General features: G+C 28.0%; 2 protein-coding genes across 4 annotated transcripts; both read right to left on the reverse strand.

Annotated features, from left to right (window-relative positions):
- Positions 1-1,139: 1,139 nt before the first annotated feature.
- LOC114122487 (helicase POLQ-like) lies at positions 1,140-5,874 on the reverse strand. Its single transcript, XM_027985163.2, has 14 exons — positions 5,401-5,874; positions 5,143-5,321; positions 4,783-5,074; positions 4,501-4,703; positions 4,293-4,441; positions 4,070-4,197; positions 3,892-4,004; positions 3,505-3,645; positions 2,847-3,302; positions 2,504-2,599; positions 2,180-2,353; positions 1,805-1,933; positions 1,588-1,722; positions 1,140-1,522 (listed from the first exon to the last, which is right to left on the reverse strand). The coding sequence occupies exons 1-14, from the start codon at positions 5,573-5,575 to the stop codon at positions 1,415-1,417; spliced, it is 2,478 nt and encodes an 825-aa protein (XP_027840964.2). The 5' UTR covers positions 5,576-5,874; the 3' UTR covers positions 1,140-1,414.
- Positions 5,875-7,849: 1,975 nt separating this feature from the next.
- On the reverse strand, positions 7,850-20,414 carry LOC114122470 (nuclear pore complex protein Nup214-like). Of its 3 annotated transcripts, XM_050198202.1 has the most exons (20): positions 20,133-20,414; positions 19,929-20,061; positions 18,959-19,167; positions 18,710-18,900; positions 18,438-18,649; positions 18,261-18,384; positions 18,005-18,186; positions 17,761-17,945; positions 16,055-16,122; positions 15,274-15,365; positions 14,307-14,536; positions 14,048-14,235; positions 13,833-13,985; positions 13,583-13,771; positions 11,449-13,505; positions 10,923-11,406; positions 9,719-9,852; positions 8,788-8,874; positions 8,221-8,413; positions 7,850-8,024 (listed from the first exon to the last, which is right to left on the reverse strand). In XM_050198202.1, the coding sequence occupies exons 1-20, from the start codon at positions 20,169-20,171 to the stop codon at positions 7,997-7,999; spliced, it is 5,178 nt and encodes a 1,725-aa protein (XP_050054159.1). In that variant the 5' UTR covers positions 20,172-20,414; the 3' UTR covers positions 7,850-7,996. The 3 variants fall into 3 exon arrangements, with proteins under 3 accessions (XP_050054159.1, XP_027840944.2, XP_027840943.2); XM_027985143.2 differs by having other exon boundaries at positions 10,923-13,505; positions 14,307-14,533; positions 20,133-20,413; XM_027985142.2 differs by having other exon boundaries at positions 10,923-13,505; positions 20,133-20,413.
- Positions 20,415-20,527: the final 113 nt, after the last annotated feature.

Genomic DNA, 20,527 nt, shown 5'->3' on the forward strand with positions numbered 1-20,527 from the left:
TAGAGGTTCCTATGTCTTCATAGCAATAGTCGTTATGTTTTAATATTGTAAGCCCAGTTGACTCATTAATCTGCAAGCTAATCGCTACCCAAGTAGCAAACTTTTGATTAACTTAGGAATCATGAAGTTGATTAAAATTGTAAGTAAACTCCTTTACAGACTGTGAACGTACTGTGCGGATGGTGTTTAGAAGTGTTAATTCTGACTCTTCACTTAGCGTTCCAACTAAATAATAGGTTAAGGTGATTTTTAAGATTATTAGAGTCTATGATTCTGTCACTAAATCTGGTTAAAATAGCTTTATAATATTCACATTCTGATATACGAGATATCAGATATCGTAGATGTATTTGAACTAGTTGATTCATTAACTGAGAAAATATTAAATAGAACCAAAACTATATTATATTCTTTGAAAAACTCCAATGAGAATTAGAGATTGTACTTCAGAGGATAAAATTTCAGCTATTGCATCAATATGTATTTATTTCTCAACAGTATTGCTATTAGTTAATTTCCACGATAAAAGACCATTTTTAACTTAAGAAAATTTCCATTGGTCTTACTTCAACAGACACTTATCATACTCGAACTCAAAAATAGATTAATAAAGAAACTTATTAGAGAACAGAAACAATTTTGTATCAAGTATGAAACTAAAATAACTCATTCCAGGACAAAATAACATTAATCTCGTCAATTAAATAATTGAAGTAACTAAATGATTGCAAGTGAGTTTTTGAATAAATCACAGTATGGCATTTTGAAACATTAAAACAAAGACCAGACTTACCTACCCACAATACCATTAGCAAAGAATTAATGTCTTCCTAAGATGAAAGCAATGAGGTAGATAATTCTTTTGAAGGAGATGCTTAATTTTCTCGGCATAAATAAGGAACCAACAACATAATATTCAAACAACGACATACCATACACAGAAGAGGTTGTAAATAATCATAAAATAAAATTCCAGAAAGAACATGGAAGTAATCAGATAATATACACTATTTTCTTAATTTAAGTTGTAAAAAAAAACCATAATAGCAAATGTTAGACCACTATAGTAATGTACAAATATGTGATACAAAAATCTGAATTTTCTACATAAAATGAGCAATGTAATTAATAATAATAGGTGCAATTTGAGATGGTTTATGTAATTCATGAACATGGCACATTTAAAAATTAGAAAAATAGTTTTTTAATTAATAGTAAAGATATATATTGTAAGGTAACAAATCATTAATAAATACTTTACTTAAACAATAAATATACAAATAATTTAAAAGATACATTATCTCTTTGAATAAATAAATAATTGTTAAATCTGATAACTAAAAATAAACATTTAAAATAAGGTGTTCTTTAAAACTAATTGTCACTTGATCAGTTTCATTAGTAACATTGCAATTTAGAACCATAACAAATTTTCTTTGCTTTTTGACATAGATTGGTTTAGATCTGCACGCAAACTTTCAGCTAATTCTTCTAGTGATTCTGCTTCCGACAACAACATAAGCTATGCAATAAAAAATAATAAATATGAAAAAAATAAAATAGAATCAGAGATAAAAAAAAATTTACTTTAGCAGAAGCAATCATCTCACGAGCTACTTTTAATGGTAAATGATCAATAACTTTGCATAATTCTTTTTTATTTGCTTTAGCTACATCATTCAATGTTTTATAGCCTGCTTTGAATAGTTGCGTTGCTCTACCCTATAATAAACATTTGTAAGTTAATTTGATTTAATAACAAGTTACATACTTATTGAAAACTTAAAAATTATAATGTACTTACAAATCTCACAGATGGCAAACTCATTAAAGATTCAAGATCAGATGAACTTCCTAATATCCCTATGTTGAGTTTAGGGACAATATTTTGAAATAACATTGGGAAATGATCCAATTTTTTATCATTTAATGCCTAAAATTTAAAACTTAATTAACTTCAATCACATTAAATATTTCTAAGCTAAATTTTAATTTAGTTTATAAAATTATACACCATCATATTTTATTTGATTCTTATTCAATTTAAATATTTATGCAATAAAATGAACTAAAAAAAAATCTTTAAGATCTAGATTTTAGAGAGTGGTTAAAATAAAATTTTACTAAGGCTGAAAATAATAACTTGAGTACCACTATTATGATTAAACGTAATACTCACCTCAGTAAATCTTAATATGGAAGAAGCATGTGATGCAGTTCTTGATAAGAATGAATGTATTGTTCCTCTTGGCAAGTTATATGTTTCAGAGACTGTCCAAATAGATTTTTTATTCCACAAATCATTTAAAATCAAACTCATGAGAAACTTCTTCCAAATACTTTCAGATACATTCTATAAAATTCAAATAAGAAAAAATTTAACACAATAAAAAATAACACATCTAATTTTTCTTGAGGATTAGCAAATTATTTTAATAGTAGCAAATTTTACTACATTTTTAAAATTTATTTTTATTTTTTAATAAAAAAAAAAACTTCTTACTTTAATTTTTCCATAACTATAGAATTGTGATATACATAATTCATTTAATCCTAATCGGTTAGCCAATGCTTGTTGATCTCCTTGTAAATTTGTCATCTATGAGAAATATAATTTCAAAATCTTTATAATATTATGTTAATGTATATATCCTATTCAAGTTAATAAGCTTAATAAGTAGCTGATATGTGCACTAACGTATTTTTTCATCAAGTTGTGTAGGCATACAAATTATAAACTCAATAATAAGAGGATAATGGAAAAGCAAACCTAACTATTGCCCACCACTGAATATACTTCTAAACTTGAATAGAATATATAATATATACTCTATTTCTATACCTACTATATCTAAAACATTTTGACGGTCTAATGTGATACATTCTGTATAAGGAACAGCTAAGTATAATAAATGAAGTTTATTAGTCAATATTAATGCACTAGAGGCTTCCAATAATTCAGTATATAATTTTTGTGCTTCTAATATGTCCAAGTTTGCAGCAACTGCAGCTTTTGCAATTGTTGTTAATTTTAATTTATCTTCCACTGGTTTGTCGAATGCATTTATTGATCTTAATTTATCCAAACATGATTCTATTAGATCTGACGCAACTGTACATTCAACATTACGTTTCTCAGCTTGTTGAACAAAAAGCGTACGCTTCATCAAATCTATCAGTTGTTGTTGACTAGATGTACATCCTGAACTTAAAGAGCTTAATATCATTGAAAGAACAACATTTTCTTCTGTGCCAAGGCAGCTGTCAATATGTTCAATACCACTTTCTAATAATACTTTTATCTAAAAATTAAAATATTATACAATTAAAAAAATATATTATAATATTAAATATTTATGTATAATTTAAAATGTATTATATATGTATATTAATACACTATGATTTTGTCAACAATAGCATAAAAAACATGTACAGGATACCACTAAATTTGTTAACTGAACTAAAAATAACCCACTTGTAAAATTTCAATGTGTTCATAATTACCTTTTCTTTATCATTTTCTTGACATAATAGAACACTGTCACCACTTTCTGTCAAACCAGCTCTACCAGCACGTCCAACCATTTGTCTGTACGTGCTTCGTTTCATAAAGTCTCGTCCAACATATGGTGATGTTATTATAACCTAATAAATTATAATTATAATTTAATAATGCTTGCAGAATTGCATGTTGGATGGGCCATAGGAACTAAAATTTTGCACATATATTAAAAACAACTATTATTGAATCTCTATAAAAATAAAAAATAAAAACTGGAAACTACTAATGCAAATGGGGTTTAGAATAAAAGAAAAAAAATTAAATATTATAAATCTAACAGATTTTTCATGCATAATCAAAAGTTAAAAAATATAATCGTTTAATTTTACTCTTTGTGCTGGAAGATTTATACCAGCTGCTAATGTTGATGTACAACAAATACATTTGAGAATACCGCCTAAAAAAGCTTCTTCTAACAGTTTCCTTTCAGCATTTGTCAACCCTAAAAATGTATCACTTAAAGCTTATTTCATAAGTACAATTATATTATAATAGTTAGGGACTTACCTGAATTATGATATGCTACTCCAAAGAGGATACTTCTGGTTAATAAAGGGCATACTTTACCGTCACCTTCTTCTTTGAGTGCTTTATACAGTTCTTCTTTTTCTTTAAGTTTAACTTGCGTTTCTTCGCTAATAGATAAAAAAATATTACTACCTTATGCTATACCTATACTTATAGCATACCTTTTCAATGACAAAAATATTTTACTGAGAATAATACTTACCGTCCAGTAGTTTTATAGACAATTTTGGCAATACTCAGACAACTGCTTTTGGTAGGACAAAAAATCAAACAGCTACCGTTTGGTAATACTTCACGAACAAGAAGCCCAATACCATTTGGGTCTAATCGTTTCATATCATCTGAATAAACCTAATTAAAAATAGTTATTATTTTTAAATGAAAATATATTTTCAAGAGTTGAAACTTACATCAAAATGTAATTTTCTATCAAGTTTAGTTTTTACAGAACCATCAATATCTTTATTTATTACATATATGTCTTCATTAAATTTTATAGTCTCAGTTAATTTTACAGGTCTAAAATCTCTTGTGTATACATAAGCATTTAAAAAGTCACCTATTTCTTGCATATTTCCAATTGTAGCTGACATTCCAATTATCTGAATGTTATCTATATTTAATGGTCACAGTAAGTATTTAAAAAAAAAATAATACAAATAATACAATGTCATAGTTTAAGTATTACTTACACTTAGACTGGTTATAATTTAAAACTTTTGTAAGAGTTGCTTCTAACAAAGCTCCTCTTTTTTGTTCGCCAAGAAGATGCAGTTCATCAACTACAATCATTCCAACACTTCGACCACCTAATTGACCATTATCAGCCAACATACAATCAACTAGTCCAGCTCCTCTCTCTAGAGTGCACACATATAATGATGATTTGCGTTTACGGTGAAGTGGAGGATGTTTCCCTTTGCCACCAACATATTCTTCAACATTGAATTCCAAGTTAAGGCCAAATGGACACAAAGATTGCACCTTCTCATTTATAATAAAAATTGTGTTTAAAAATAAATTTTTAGACTTAATCATCATTTACTACATACCTTTTCTTGAACTAGAGCGACATATGGCAAAATAAATATAACATTACGTTCATGGACTATGAGTTCTTTAAGCATAAGAATTTCTGCTACAAGTGTTTTTCCACCACTTGTAGGCAATGCATAAACCAAATTTTTCCTAGTTTTTATTGCTTCTAAATTCAAACATTCAATTTGCCAATCTACATGTAAAACGCAATATTGTGACAAACAGATAATCATAGGTACATTTAAAACGATCAGAAATAAAAGAATTGAAACCATAAAGCTGTGTAATCTTTTTGTGCTTTTTGAACAAATGTTTAACTTTGTTCGGTAAACCAAAAAATTCACTTTCATCGTCCACATGAAGGCGTTTTTGAGAGTTTCCGTCGAACGTTGTTTCTAATTGGCGTTTCAGCGTCGAAACATCCGAAATTAAACTAATATTTTTCATTTCAAAAACGTATAATTATTGTATAATATTACACTTTTATCGGATGTTATTACTTATGGTTATTGGTCGCAATATGAAAACGATCTCATTCTAAATAATAAAAATGCTATGTGAGTGCGCGTACCTAGTACATTTTATTTTTAGTGTAAAAATTATAAACTAATTAAGAATTCATCGAAGAAGTTAGAAGACTAGTGATTGGCAGTAATCAGTATTCAACTGAAAATAATATTTAAAAATATATTATCTAATACGAATGGTTCGTGATTGTGATAATAAAAGCATATGGTGTGATTGTAAGACTGAATTTGATTAAAGTTTGCGCATTTGCCATTCGCGTAGAGCCGTTGTAGACACAGTTCATACATATATACATATCTATAAACCGTGCTTGGTGTACGGCATGACGTCACGAGTATTACGAAATATCCGATTATCTGACAGTCAAAATGCTAGGATTATACCATTTACTTTTTACTTTCAACGTATCAAAAACGTCAACAGCAAATGAAAATCGGTAATCTGTATATTATTATTTACAAATTTACAATACCTATTTGTTTGTTTATATCCCCGCCACCGCACCATTTACAATTAGAGTTAAATCCAGGTATACTTCAGGGGGACATTTGACCCCCCCGAAATTTCTTTCGCACCTCCTGACAAGTACAACTTTCAACAAAATGTACTTATTTATTGAATGCTCAATACTCGTTTACCGCTTCTAATGGCGTTCAATAAAGTATAATTTATTTATATCAATGTTTTTATACCGTATTGCCAGTATAGGAACTATCTACTGACTGTATCATCAATCATCATTCAAAAATTGAAAAAAAAAGTGAGCCCCCCCCAAGAAATTGTTTGTTGAAATTTAAAAAAAATAATAATAAAAGAAACAGTGCCTACCTACTCATTATACTCACGGACATCACACAGATTATTGACAACTTAGCGATTTTAAATGTTCGTTAAGTAAATTTAAACTATTTGGTATAATTGACTTATAAAATTCACCATTTAAGATAATATATAAACTTCCTTTTTTTCATTGATTTCGAAAATGAGAGAGCCCTTTAAGTATTTCGCTTTGTGGCCGAATTTTTAATTTTTATACTTACGCCACTATATATAACCTAAGACATATATCTTTAATCGTACTTATTTTATATTTCTGTACCACACTACCACGGTCTCTTACTCTCTTCTATTACAAATGTACTGCAATACCTATGACCATAAGCGTAGGGTGGTCAAATTTGATGGGGGGGGGGCTTTAGGCCTTCCCGGGGCGGACATTAACGAGTTTTTGGAAGGCTATGATTCAAACTGGGGGGGGGGCTATGATTCAGACTGGGAGGGCTAAGCGCTAAGCCCCCCATACCCCCCGCTAACTACGCCTGTGCCTATGACCTACCTATCATAATTTTCGAATATCATTAGAAACTTACAAAATATTCAAATAAAAGCAATTAATAATAACAATATTTTATTATTATAAAACTTTTTATTTATTTTAACGATATGTGGTGCCGTGACCTAGGGACTAACCACTTCTACAGTTCTACCCACGTCATAAAGCCAGAAAACCTTATTATTGAATAGGTAGGTACTCCACCTATATTTTGCTGTTATATATATATTCACACTATTCTACGATAAGATGATATTGGTTTAAAAGTTAATAAAAATAATATATTATTATAGAAATAGGTATAGAGTACTTACTGTAATAATTAAATTATTAATTATAATTTTGAAAAAAATTAGATCAACCTCTTGTAATACTAATAGAAAAATAGTTTTAACTAAATAGATATATCATACAATATACTTCAATTGGCTTACAGACCCTTCAGAAGTTAAAATTATTTATTAATTATTTATATTATGTGTAAGTTATTCTTAAAATACATTATTAGTTTTTACTTTATAATTCTTCCTTTTTTTATCACTAGATGTATGGACCAGGTTCAAAAAAGAGAAAACATTGTTGGCTGAGATTTAAGTTTATTGGCTATTTCAGACAAACATTGTGGACAGAATTAAGTTGTGTGCAGTGCGATTGTACAGTGAATTGAAAAAAATATGTACTGTAATATTTAAATGTCTAAAAGTAATTAGAAAAGGGATTTTTACACAAAAATATTTTTAAGAAGAGGTACCCAATCAAAAAGATAAATTTAGATCAGCCAGGGCTAACTTTCTGGATACACGGTTGTTTAACATAATATTAATAATATAACAACAATTTAATAATGTATAATAATAATATAAAAAAACATGAAATTTTATTTTCAACAATTGTGTACACAATAATTACAATTTTGAATATTATTAATTGTAACATACACATTTTTAGAATATATAAATAAATGAATAGTTAAGATATCGGATATTGTTGGTGTTAGATTTTTATTCTTAGCGCCAAGAACTAAATGAAGTTCCCCTAAAAACAAATTAAACATAAATATTAAATGTATGTATCTTTTAATATTTTGTAACAGTAAACTGCTATTTATAAATGTAATTTAGGCTCTTATGATTAAAGTATTAGTAAAAAATATCATTAAAAAAATTATTATTTATCAATTGAATATGGTTTTTTTTTAAGGTATTGAGATGTTAAGAAAAAAATTATTTACCCAAATGTAGCTCCTTGAGGTTTAAATGGACTTGTTTGTTGTGGTTGACCAAATCCAGGAGTGGTTGGAGAAGCAAAACCCGTGTTTTGGTTTTGAGCTATATTACCAAAACTCGGTGATGTGTTTTGATTCGCAAGAGAAGCAAATGCAGTTGATGGTTGTTGAGCAGCAGAACCAAATCCAAAATTTCCAGCTATTATTAAAATTAATTACAAAAATTATGAATATGAATGATCCTCAATAAACTTTTATTATAAAATATTTTTAGTTTAACTATAAAGTCTATAAATAAAAACTTTAAACTAGTTGATTTAATTCTGTTTTACAGCAATTCTTGATTGATACAAAACTCAAGTAAATGGTTATTCATTTCATACATTTATACAAGATGAATTTTTAAACAGTGAACACTCATTAATAATATAATTATCTTGAAAAGAACTAATATTTAAAAAAAAAAATTATAAATTTAACTATTTTAAAGATATATATATATATATATATATATTTTAATTAATGTTTTATTAGTGTACTAAAATATAAGTTATACATTTGAAGTTATAGTACCATTTTGTCCAAATGTTGGAGCCGTTGATCCAAAAGTGGCTGCTCCTCCAAAAACAGGTGTTTGATTAAAACCAGAAGTGGTACTTCCTAAAATAAAATGAATTTAAATAGTAATTGAATAGGGTAATAAATTAAACCATTCATGCCCATTAATTGCCCAAGGTAATAAAATATCTTTTAAATATACTTTTTCTAAGTTCTTTCTACTATTTTTGTTCTTGGGATACCAAAACAAATAAAAAATAAATTGTTACTTGATAATAGGTATCCTATATGTAGGACAGCGGTGAAATAAGGTGTAATTTACAAAACAACATTTGATACTCTTTTAATCATAATTGAATAATATTGATCTTATTAAATTATTTGAAAAAATGGGAATTATTTTAATGTGTGAAACTACATTATGTCATACTTCAAATACACCCCAACATCACATTTGTTACATCTTGAAGTTGTATTTTAATGACAGTCTGTGCATCTTGATTTTCTTGTGGAACTAAGTAATGCATTACACCATCATATCGAGGAATATAACTAGATGGTTTTCCATCTTTACGTCCAGGATTTGGTGTTTTGGAGAATATTTGGTGATCTCCCTGAAGCCATAATACAGTTTGTTGAGTATCTTGGTTTTATTTGGTTATTTTATTATAGTTCGTAAATTAAGTTTACTGTACACTATTTCATCGTTTTTGAAAATGGCGCCATGGTGACTGAGAAATACACTGCTGTACAAAAATTGTTTTATAATAAAACTATTGTCTATATTTTGTAACTAATACACTGTAACGTAGTAGGTATACAAGAACAGATTGGGAATAACAATTCTAAAAATAGATTCGATAATGGTGCGATACATATAGGTAAATAGGTTACTGGGCATGAATAAGTTTAATAAAATAGTGAAAAATCGATATTATATACATACCCATACTACCAAACATTGGGGGAGATCCAAAACCTAAATTATTTGATTGACCAACCATAGCAGGACTACCAAATCCAGTATTGGTAGTAGCACCAAATCCTGAATTAGGTACTCCAAAGCCTGAATTAGGTGTACTAAAACACAGAATAATATTATGATGGGATGTAAACATATTAAGCTAAATGGAGTGTACTTATGGTGACCAGACGCACTCTTTTTCATAGGACAGTCCTCATTTTTGATTCATGTCCTACTTGTCCTAGTGTCCCTAACAATAGTGTTAAGATACGTTTTCCTTGTAACGTTCGAACGCTGTACTATAAACATAATATGTATTTTAAATGTGACGCAGCGTCTGGCGACAGCACTGGTCTCGTGCCAGTGTAGAGCGTCCAGATGCCACAAGGAAAACATACCTTTAGGTAACACCACAAGGAAAACATACCTTTAGGTATATATAGTTGTACTATTTCTTTAAAAATATGGGTTAATACATTTTTATGATTTTTTATAATTTTGTTATTAATTTAAATTTAATGGTCCGACTTAATACATTCTTATTCAGGCACGGATCTTAGGGGGGGGGGCTAAGAGGCTTCACCTCCTCCCCCTTCAGCCATATTTAAAGTTATATAAAATGAAATGATTTTAAAAAATATTTATAACTAATTCTTTATTAATCATTTTTTGATAATAAGCCCCCCCCCCATTGGCTATTTGTGATTTCTAAATCCGCGCTTCTACATGTTGGTTGGTAATATGGTAAAATAATTTAAATATTTATACTTTAATTAAAATTTACTTTTAAATTACTTTAATTTTAAAAGTATTTTCATCATAAAAGCACATACCAAATGAGTTGACATTATAATTTCAAATAATTAGTTTTTAATATTTTGATAGTTGATAATAATAATAATAAAATAGAGTAATCAGATAAAAAAAAACAATTTTTATAGAAGGATTACCTTATGGGCTATGACATGGGCAAATTAGGTATTTACTATTTAGATATAAAAGTATATGCATCGGGAAATATAAACAAAGGAGAAACTTATTTTAAAATGTACTTTTTTAAATTTTATATCTGGTCATCATAAGTATACTTTATATAATGTATTGAACTGAATTTTAAGTAAAAATAAAAATTAGCATTTAATAAATGTATCAACGTATCAGTACTTCCTCCAACTAGTATATTTACCTTGCTGGTGGTTGACCAAATACAGATTTTTGGTTAGAAAACAATGATGGTGTACTTGATGGAGTTTTGTTAACAGCAAAAGGATTAGCAGCAGGGGCAAAGCTATTTGCTGGTTGTGATGGACTACATGCTGATTGGCCAAAAAGAGACATATTGCCAAATGCTGATCCAGGAGAACTAAATCCTAATGTAGGCTGACCAAATGATGATTGGTTAGCTGCAGCAGCTACTGATCCAAATAATCCACTAGATGCAGCTGTTGTTGAAGGAGATCCAAAAATAGAAGATGTTGTACTAGTTGTAACTGGTGCTCCAAAAACAGATGAAGTGTTTGTGGATGCTGAACCAAATATTGAACCAGATGATGTAGGAGCAGCTGGATTACCAAATATTGAAGTATTTGTTGTAGCAGGAGCAGCTGGACTACCAAATATTGAAGAACTTGTTGTAGCTGGAGTAACTGGACTACCAAATATTGAAGAACCTGTTGTAGCAGGAGCAGCTGGACTACCAAATATTGAAGAACCTGTTGTAGCAGGAGCAGCTGGACTACCAAATATCGAAGAACTTGTGGTAGCAGGAGCAGCTGGATTACCAAATATTGAAGAACTTGTTGTAGTAGGAGCACCAAAAGTTGTCTGAGCTGTGGATCCAAAACCACTTGTAGTATTTGTCGTTGTAACTGATCCAAACATAGAAGACACAGTAGTTGTAGATGGTGTTCCAAATATAGATGAAGTGCTTTTAATTGAGTTTCCAAAGATTGATGATGAGGTTGTAGTAGACGATGCACTAAAAATTGAAGGAGCCATACTTGTATTGGTTGGTGATCTAAATATCGAAGCATTGGTTGTGTTTGTAGTAGCACCAAAAATAGTAGGAGCAATAGTTGTACTTGTAGGAGTACTAAATATTGAAGGCGCACAAGTTGTATTTGTGGGTGTACTAAAAATTGTTGGGGAACTTGTAGTTGTAGGGGTATTGAAAACTGAAGAAGCACTTGTAACAGTAGGGCTGCTGAAAATTGTTGCTTGACTTACTGTTGTTGTTGAATTTCCAAAAATGCTTGTATTACTAGTTGATTTAATAGGTGCAGTAAAAATGGAAACACTTGTTGATGGAATTTCAAAAATTTGTGCATTGCTGGCAGTAACTGGAAATTTAGGAGACTCTTCATTTTCTGGAGTGACTGGTTCAGATATTATTGGAGTAGGACTTTCTGAGACTTGGGAAGTAGTTTCAGTAACTGTGCTCTCTACAGTTGCTGATGCAGTAGAAAAATCAGGTGCAGTTTTAACAATTCCAAAGCTGGAAGATACTGAGGCAGAATCTACAGGCTCACTAATTACTATAGGATTTGTTTTGGGCGGTAATGAAAAACTAAATGACGCAGTCACTGTGGTAGTTGGAATAGAAATAAAAGATTTAGTTTCTGAGTCTGTAGATTTTGAAATATTATCTTTGGGTGTGGTAAAACTGAATGATGAAATTGATGCTGTATCTGGTTTTGAATTAAACTTGAAGGCAGTTGCATCTTTTTCTGGAGCCGTTTCTTGGCTATTCTTTGATTTATTTTCAGTACTAAATCCAGAAAAAATACTTGAAGTTACTGAAGGTTTTGGTGCTTCAAAACTTAATGTAGATATTGGCATATTATTCAGATTATCCATTTTATTTTTAATAGAATCAGCAAAATTAAAGGTTGATGTGCCATTAAATTTTGGTATAGATTTTTCTGATTTTGCTGTAGACACATTGGAAAAATTAAATGATGGTATTTTGTCTTTTACTTCTTTTGTTCCCGAAATAACATCTAATGTAGACTTAGTGGAAACAATATTAGTGGAATTACTGAAATTTAAAGGTGTAGCTGTTGACGTTTTTAAACTAAAATCTACAGGATCTTTATTAGAAATGGTAGTAGAAGTCACATTATTTGCAAATAATGGACCAGTTTTAGCGGTGCTAAAAACAATAGGGTCTTTAGTGAAACCTTTAAAATCAAATTTATTTGGTGCAACTGGTTTAGGAGTTGATGAATTATCCATTGGGTTCCAGACAGTATTTGTTGGCAAAGGTTTAGATCCTAATGTAAATCCTGGAGTACTAGGAACTACAGATATTGGGATTCCTGCATTCATTTGTTGTGTGGTTGGTTTTTGAAATTGTGTTGAATTAAGTTGTGATGTTGATTGTAAATTAATATTTGTAATATTACGTTCGCTCGTATTATAGTTTTTGTTCAATAATGTAGAAGGTTGTGGTATAGTAGACACAAAAGGTACAAAATCAATGTTTTTTTCATGCACTCTTGGTTTTGATGCAGATTTTAATGGAGTACTACACATTGGTCTGCTAAGATCTATATTTGCAAATTGAGCTCTAGTTATTTTTGTGCGCCTTGTTTTAAAATCTTTCAACCATTCTTGAAGTTTATTAACTTTAGAATCTGATAGTGCTCTTTGATTTGCTGATAATACAGAGTACTTTTTAGCAACATTATAAGAATTAATAGCAGACACACCGTCTTTGTCTAAAGTAATTTTTAACAATTGTTCTGAAAGTTTTGATAAGCCAACATCACTATAGAAAAGTATATAAAATAAAAATACTATATTATATTGGACTAAAAAAAAATATAAAAGTAAACATTCACTAACCGGGACTCATGTAATTTCGAAGTATTTTGCACAACATCAGGTGCCAACGACAATTTTTTAAATGTTCTATATTTCATTTCTTCTACTGTACTATACAAATAATTTATCTTTTCCTTTAGTTTATTCACTATATTTGTGTTTACGACCAATGATTTATAAATAGTTTCCAAACAAGGTATTTTCAATTCCCTAAAATTATAAAATAATAAAATAATGTTGGACATTGATGTTAAGAAAAGCTATAACTTACTTATTGTTTGGATTATAACTATCATATCTAGCTTTCAATTGATCATCAACATGTGTTAATTGAGTTTCAATGTAGTATAACGTGCGTTCTATATTGTCAAACAGTGTTTTACTAAATGGCTCATCACTATCATTTCTTAATAGACATTTAAATCTTAACATAAAATTAAAAATATTAATTAAATTGAAAAAGTAAAAATTTTTTTTCTTCATTACTTTGGATTTTTTAAAAAGAATATACGAGACTTTGAGTCCTCGACCCAAGCAATAGAGTCTAACACTGCTTTTTGAAGAGCTTTACTTTCCATCCACTGTGAGCGATTGGTCTCATTTAATTCTTTGAAAAACGAGTCTAATGATGACCATTTTTTCATAAGTATTTCTTTATCTTTTTCATCACCAATCTAATAATATAATTAATGAATGTAACTCTTCAATAAATATAATATTATATTAAACATGAAATTATTCTCACCTTAAGTTTACTAGTATTTAATGATAATTTCAAGGTTTCCTCTAATTCTATTTGAAATATTTGTACATCTTCCAACACTTCTTTAAACATGGCTTGACTTACAATTTCATCTGTTGATGTATTTTTATCAGAAAGATTTGTTTGACTTGAAATATTTTGCACAGGTGCAACAGTTTCAGTAGATACTTCAGGAATATTTGGTTTAACTACTGAAATTGTTGGTGTACCTACTAATATTAATAAATAAAATGAATAATCATTTACATGTTATGGTAAAAATACGAATACTGGTAAAACCTAGGATATAAAAAATACTTTGGTCAAACACCGAATGATATTTGTAGTTAAGACTTTTAAAAACAAGATTTGGTAAATCTTAGGATAAACAACCAACATTGGTAAAAGTCCAAAATCTTTATCAATTACATGATATATTTTTTTTCTTTGCTTTATATTTGTATATAAAAATAAGAATTACTACTATTTAACTATTTAACTCGAGGTCACTCGCATGGCATACCCGATCGTAGCTACTTACGCACGGACATATTTTCTGTGTTTGATAAAAGTTCATAAAACATTTATATAACTAATAAATTACCACATAATATATTATTATTATATTTTATAGTCAGTCTTTCATAAATTAAAAAATTAAACTAAAAATAAAAACCAAATTAATATAAATAATATTATTATGTCGTTTCATTATTCTGAAGCACTATCTTTTGAAACATTGTCCTTAGCAGTATCCCACAAAATGTTCACCACATATAATAATTTTACATGAGTGGGTTAGGTTATCATAAAATTTACCAAATCTCGTTTGTAAAAGCCCAAACAACAAAAATCATTCGGGATTTGGCCAAACTATTTTGTATATCCTAGGTTTTACCAGTATTTTGTACTTTTACTGTAACATATACACTATAAAAACATGGAATATTCATAAAAAAAATAAGCTTACATATTTGTGGTTGTTCAACTTCAGAGGTAGTAGATGTTTCTAAATAGCTTGCAAGCACTGATTCGTTATGATCTCCTCTAGCTTTTTCATCACTGCATAAAAAATATAAAATTATGGGAGACAGATACAAAGATACAAATTATATTAAAAATAATCCTATTAAAAAATAAGCATAAACTGATACACAAATTAAAGTAAAATAAGTAAAATACCAGTGAAGTTGTTCGCTGTACTATAGTAGGTAAGTTTTGAACATGCCCCATCGTTGTTGTAATCAATGTATAAGGATGTATTAAAATTGGATTCATTAATGAATTATTACATATAATAAAAACAATTCTTAGAAATAACAACATATTTAATCTTTATTTATAAAAATTAACCATTTATGGTATTATTGATATATTTTTTTTATCAGTTGTTATAATTAATATCGCATGTATAATTTATTAATATATTATTAAAGTTATTATTATTTAAATTACCAATGTATCATAGAACACTATGAATAAGTTCACAATGACAATATAAACTAGTAGTTCTTAAACTTTTGTAAAGGTTCTAAAAAGACTTTTAGATAGAACAGACCTTACCTTGCCTTTTTTTTTTAAATATATAACAAAATATCTCATGTTATATGTTTAGATCAGACATACCAATGGGCCATAGTTTATGAATCGCTATTACTAGTATAGACTATAAATAACTTGTACGTCTTTATAATTTAAGTATTTTGTTAAATAAATTTTAACATTAAACTATTATTTAATTATTTACTTACATGGCATTTATTTCATCTTCTTGCTCTACTATTTCAGTCACACTTGTTTGTTCAATTACTTCATTTTTCTATAAAAAAAAAAAAAATATAATAACTAAAATGAAATAATATTTTATTTCCTAACATTTTTAAAACAAAATTTGTTGGATAAATATGTAGTGTATTAGTTTTACTACATTAAATTTCACGATTATTAATAAATGTTTACATACAATTTAGGTAATTAGTTAAATACATATAATAAGTCAGTGACAAGTGTGCCATGGCAAAATATGGGTTGGGAATTTAGAATTAGTGAGCCACAAGGGAAAAAGGTTGGGAAAAATTGCTTAATGGTGTCAAGAGCCAAAAAATAAAAAAATAATTTTTTTATGGGCCATACACTTTTTTTTATTTACAGTTAAAATTTTTTTATCAACTATCATAATACAGTACTCCATATTTTTATACTAATTAGAAATTGTAATTGTGGGCTACGGGTTGCCGACCTCTGGCATATACCACAGAACATTCATTACTAAGGTAATACATGCCCTGCATTAATTAAAAATAAAAAAAACACATTCACTTATACTCTGTTCAAAATGAGATCGTACCTTGAAAGCCAACTTGTGCACATGGGCATGGCTTCGTTCTGTAGAATTTGCCTCATGAGCTTAAACGGAAATATTGTCTCACTATAGGTGGGAGAAGAGTCTGACCATCGGTGACGAAAACTAGTCACCGGCGAGGTATGATCTCATTCTGAACAGAGTATAAAATTATTTGTTTATGACTTTTCACATAATATTATGTTTAAGGCACCTGGTGCCAATGCAATTTTGTACACAAAAATACGCTCTACAGGAATAAAGATCCTGTTCTGTAGAATCAACCAATTTTTTTTTTTTAACTAATAGAGGGTAACATTCTACAGGCCGCATCAATCTCCATTTTTAATATTTTTATCTCAAACTTTATAATTTTGTCTTCAAAAATAACACAATTTTAAGCAATTTTATATAAATTGTATTTTACTATTATTTTGAATAAAATAAAAACTGAAGTTCGATGCGGTCTATAGGGAGTCTTCTTTCAAATAAAAATATAGTTACCAAAATCTGACAATTCTACAAGGCCTGAGAAATATTCCCGTGAAATAATTTTTTTCGATATAATACACCTTTTCAGCACTCCTTAAATAAATATTGGGTAGTAAATTAGTGGAAAAGTATTATAATTAAGGTGGTAACTAAAATACAAAATTTATTTTCAAACTTTAGATAACTGCGAAAAGTTTAGGAATTTTTATTCTGATTCAAAAAAATTTTTTTTTAAATAAATTAAATCAATAGTTTGGTTTAAGAGTTTTTGTTAATTGACATTACCTTAAAAAATGAAATGATTTTGTCTATGACATATGTAAACCAAAAAAAAAAATATATATATATATATGACATCTTTTTTATTAGTGTAAAATTTATGCCAAAATCTTTATGCATAAATACCAGAAGAGAAATATTTAATTTATTTACGGACTTAACCATATCCGTAGATAGTTAAAGCCTTAAACTTTAAGAAATAATTAAAATTATCACTTGATTCAAAAATAAAAGTAATTTTACCTATGTAGGTACCTTTACTATGTTAAAAAATAAATATTTTTCAATTGTATCTAACTAAAAAATGATAACATATTAAATTATTAGATAGTCATATTTGCTTACTATTTTAGAATTGGTAGTAAATAGTTGAGATACTATATTATCCGATATTTCTGTTGGTAATTTACATATATTTTTGTAATCAGTTAACTGATTTTCAATATGATACATAAACAATAAACCATCACTTGATAAAACACATAATACTGGCATTGGGTCAAGAAATATTTCTTCATTTGATTTAGATACTGTAACAGTTATCAAATTATTAAAATCGTTAAAATTAAAATAACAAAAGTATAGTTACATTGTTTTATTTTCATTTGAGAAGAAAGATCTAATGACATTCCTATAGGATACATTTGTTTGTCAAGTCTATATGGTAACTCTGGTCTTGTTTCTAACATCCAACATTGCCATTGATTTTCATTATTTATTCCCATTACACCAATTTCTGTACAATTTGAAGAAGCGACAAACAAAAGATTCCTAATAAAGAAACAAAAAACAAATTAATAAATAATATCTAATTATAAAACTACATTATACATTATATAATATACCAATTTTGTTGAAATATTGTATAATATTGATTTAATCTATACTGTTCAGAATTCATTACAACATATTGTTCAAAATTGATAAATTCCACTGGTGCATTTTTCGGTGTATTGAGAATGTAAAGATCTAAACAAGATAAATAAAGATTAAGCTGTTTTAATCAAAATAAATTTACTTACTTAGTTGATTATCTAAATTTTCCACAAAATCATAGACAACTGCAAATTGAAAATTTGATATCCATTTTATTTTGATAGGTTTTACATTTCCCGTTACATCAGCTGGTGGTAAATACTGCTTCATAGCTTTGAGTTCAGGTTTATACTGTGTCAAAGACCCATTTGAACTGCCTATTATTATTTGTTTTCCTTTAGGGCTCCAGCTCAAACATCTAAAAATATATTTTAATAATTAAATAAACTTGATATTATACCTAAGATAATTTACATACAGTGTACTTGATTGTGGTGGTAAACTGACAATACTATAAGTTCCACCATCTTTTAAGTCTATAATATGTAAAGATCCGTCAGACAAACAACAGGCCAAAGAATTTTTTACACCAGGATTCCATGACATATCTATTACATGTGAGTCCTGAGTAGCTGCAAGTTCAACAAATACTGACGGAGATGGATAATTCTGAAATTAAATATTGAAGATAATGATAAAAATAATAAAAAAATTTATTATTTTTTACTTTTGAAATTAAATCTTCAACATTGTAAATAGTTATAGAGGTTTTTGAATTCAAAATTCCTGCAACTGCTATATACTCTTCATCACAGCTAAGATCCAAAAAGTTTGGGGAGTAATCTAATTCAATTTCACGTCTTAAAAAATCTGTTAATGTATTTTTTTCAACACCAAAATCACCAACTAGATGACGAACATGTTTCATTGAAATCACTAAACAAAATAAAGAACATTCAATAAAGTAACAAATCATTTATGCAGAGTTGCATAAACAAACATATTTATTGAAACAACAGTGAGTTAAACATAATTGGTGAATCAATAAATTAATCAATTTAGGTGCAACTAGATAATATTAAAAATAAATAGAAGTATTTTGACCATTTAAAAATGAAATTTAACTCAGGTGAGCAATTATTAAATCAAACTAAAATAGAAAAAGCAAGATGGTTTAATTTGTCGATTAAAAAAAAAAAAAAAGAAATATTGAATAGTTATTGTAATAGTTAAAATTACCTATTAATGGTTATAAAATGTCTTGATTAAAATATCATTAATGGAATTAAATTTAAATTTGAAAGCAAATAAAATTGACAATACTTTATTAAAAATGTATAATTCCTATTTCATAAAGAATACCTAGTTTGAAAGTTTTAATTTAGCTATTAAATACTATTCTACCATCAAAATAAACATTAATATAATAAAAGTTATTAGACTTGAGTAAAAAAATTGTAATACCCAAGTTAAAAATTAAAATCATAAACAGTTGAATGTTAATATTAATCTACATACTACATTCAAATAATATATATAAAAATACTTCAATAAATAATCGAACAATTATTTCATCTTATAATAGATAAATCACAAAATTCAAACTTTAAAAACTTTTAAGATATAATCCTATGATATTCAACCAAAATGTTAAGTTTAATTCAGATTATTATATAAAAATAAAATATTTATCATACAACAAAGCTGATTGGGAGAAGCAACAATTGTTATCCCAAATCGGTTAGAACTGATGATCATGGCAGCATATTTATCAAATTGGTGTCCTTCATTGAAAACCCGAAGATTGCAGAATGCCGAACACTTAAAATCCTATAAAAAATTATAATAACATAATAATATAAAAAAAAATGTATTTTTAAATTCAATTATATTACTCATACCATAACATCAACACATGTTCCTTTAACGTGTGTACTCATTTTGGAGTTGCTTTTACACTTAAGCTTAACTAAAGAACAAACTGAAAATCAAGCAATTGACATGTCATGTAGGTAATTAAATAATGGAAATATTTCTAAACATAAATTGGACTATAGAAAATTTAAAAATAACATTACACTGACAGCAAACAATTAAAACTCAAAATGCAAACTAAACGTAGATATTAAAAATTAAATCTTAACGACAACAACCATCATCAACACGGCCGGTTATTACTTATTATCAACATTCAGGATAATTTGGAAATTTCAATTTTGTGCACCATGAACATATACTTGGTAAAAGGCATGGTCTAGACCATGGTTAAAGGTTTTCATATTATCATACAAAAATA

Source organism: Aphis gossypii, chromosome 1, assembly GCF_020184175.1.
Source record: "Aphis gossypii isolate Hap1 chromosome 1, ASM2018417v2, whole genome shotgun sequence".
Classification (NCBI taxonomy): domain Eukaryota; kingdom Metazoa; phylum Arthropoda; class Insecta; order Hemiptera; family Aphididae; genus Aphis; species Aphis gossypii.

Coding starts and splice junctions, on each gene's coding strand:
- LOC114122487 (XM_027985163.2), bottom strand. CDS start 5,575: ATGAAAAATATTAGTTTAATTTCGGATGTTTCGACGCTGAAACGCCAA. Junction 2,354..2,503: donor ATAGTTATGGAAAAATTAAA/GTAAGAAGTTTT, acceptor TGAATTTTATAG/AATGTATCTGAAAGTATTTG. Junction 1,934..2,179: donor CCATATTAAGATTTACTGAG/GTGAGTATTACG, acceptor TTTAAATTTTAG/GCATTAAATGATAAAAAATT.
- LOC114122470 (XM_027985142.2), bottom strand. CDS start 20,171: ATGAGTACACACGTTAAAGGAACATGTGTTGATGTTATG. Junction 19,168..19,928: donor TTCTCCCAATCAGCTTTGTT/GTATGATAAATA, acceptor TATTTTGTTTAG/TGATTTCAATGAAACATGTT. Junction 14,537..15,273: donor AGTTGAACAACCACAAATAT/GTAAGCTTATTT, acceptor TATTAATATTAG/TAGGTACACCAACAATTTCA.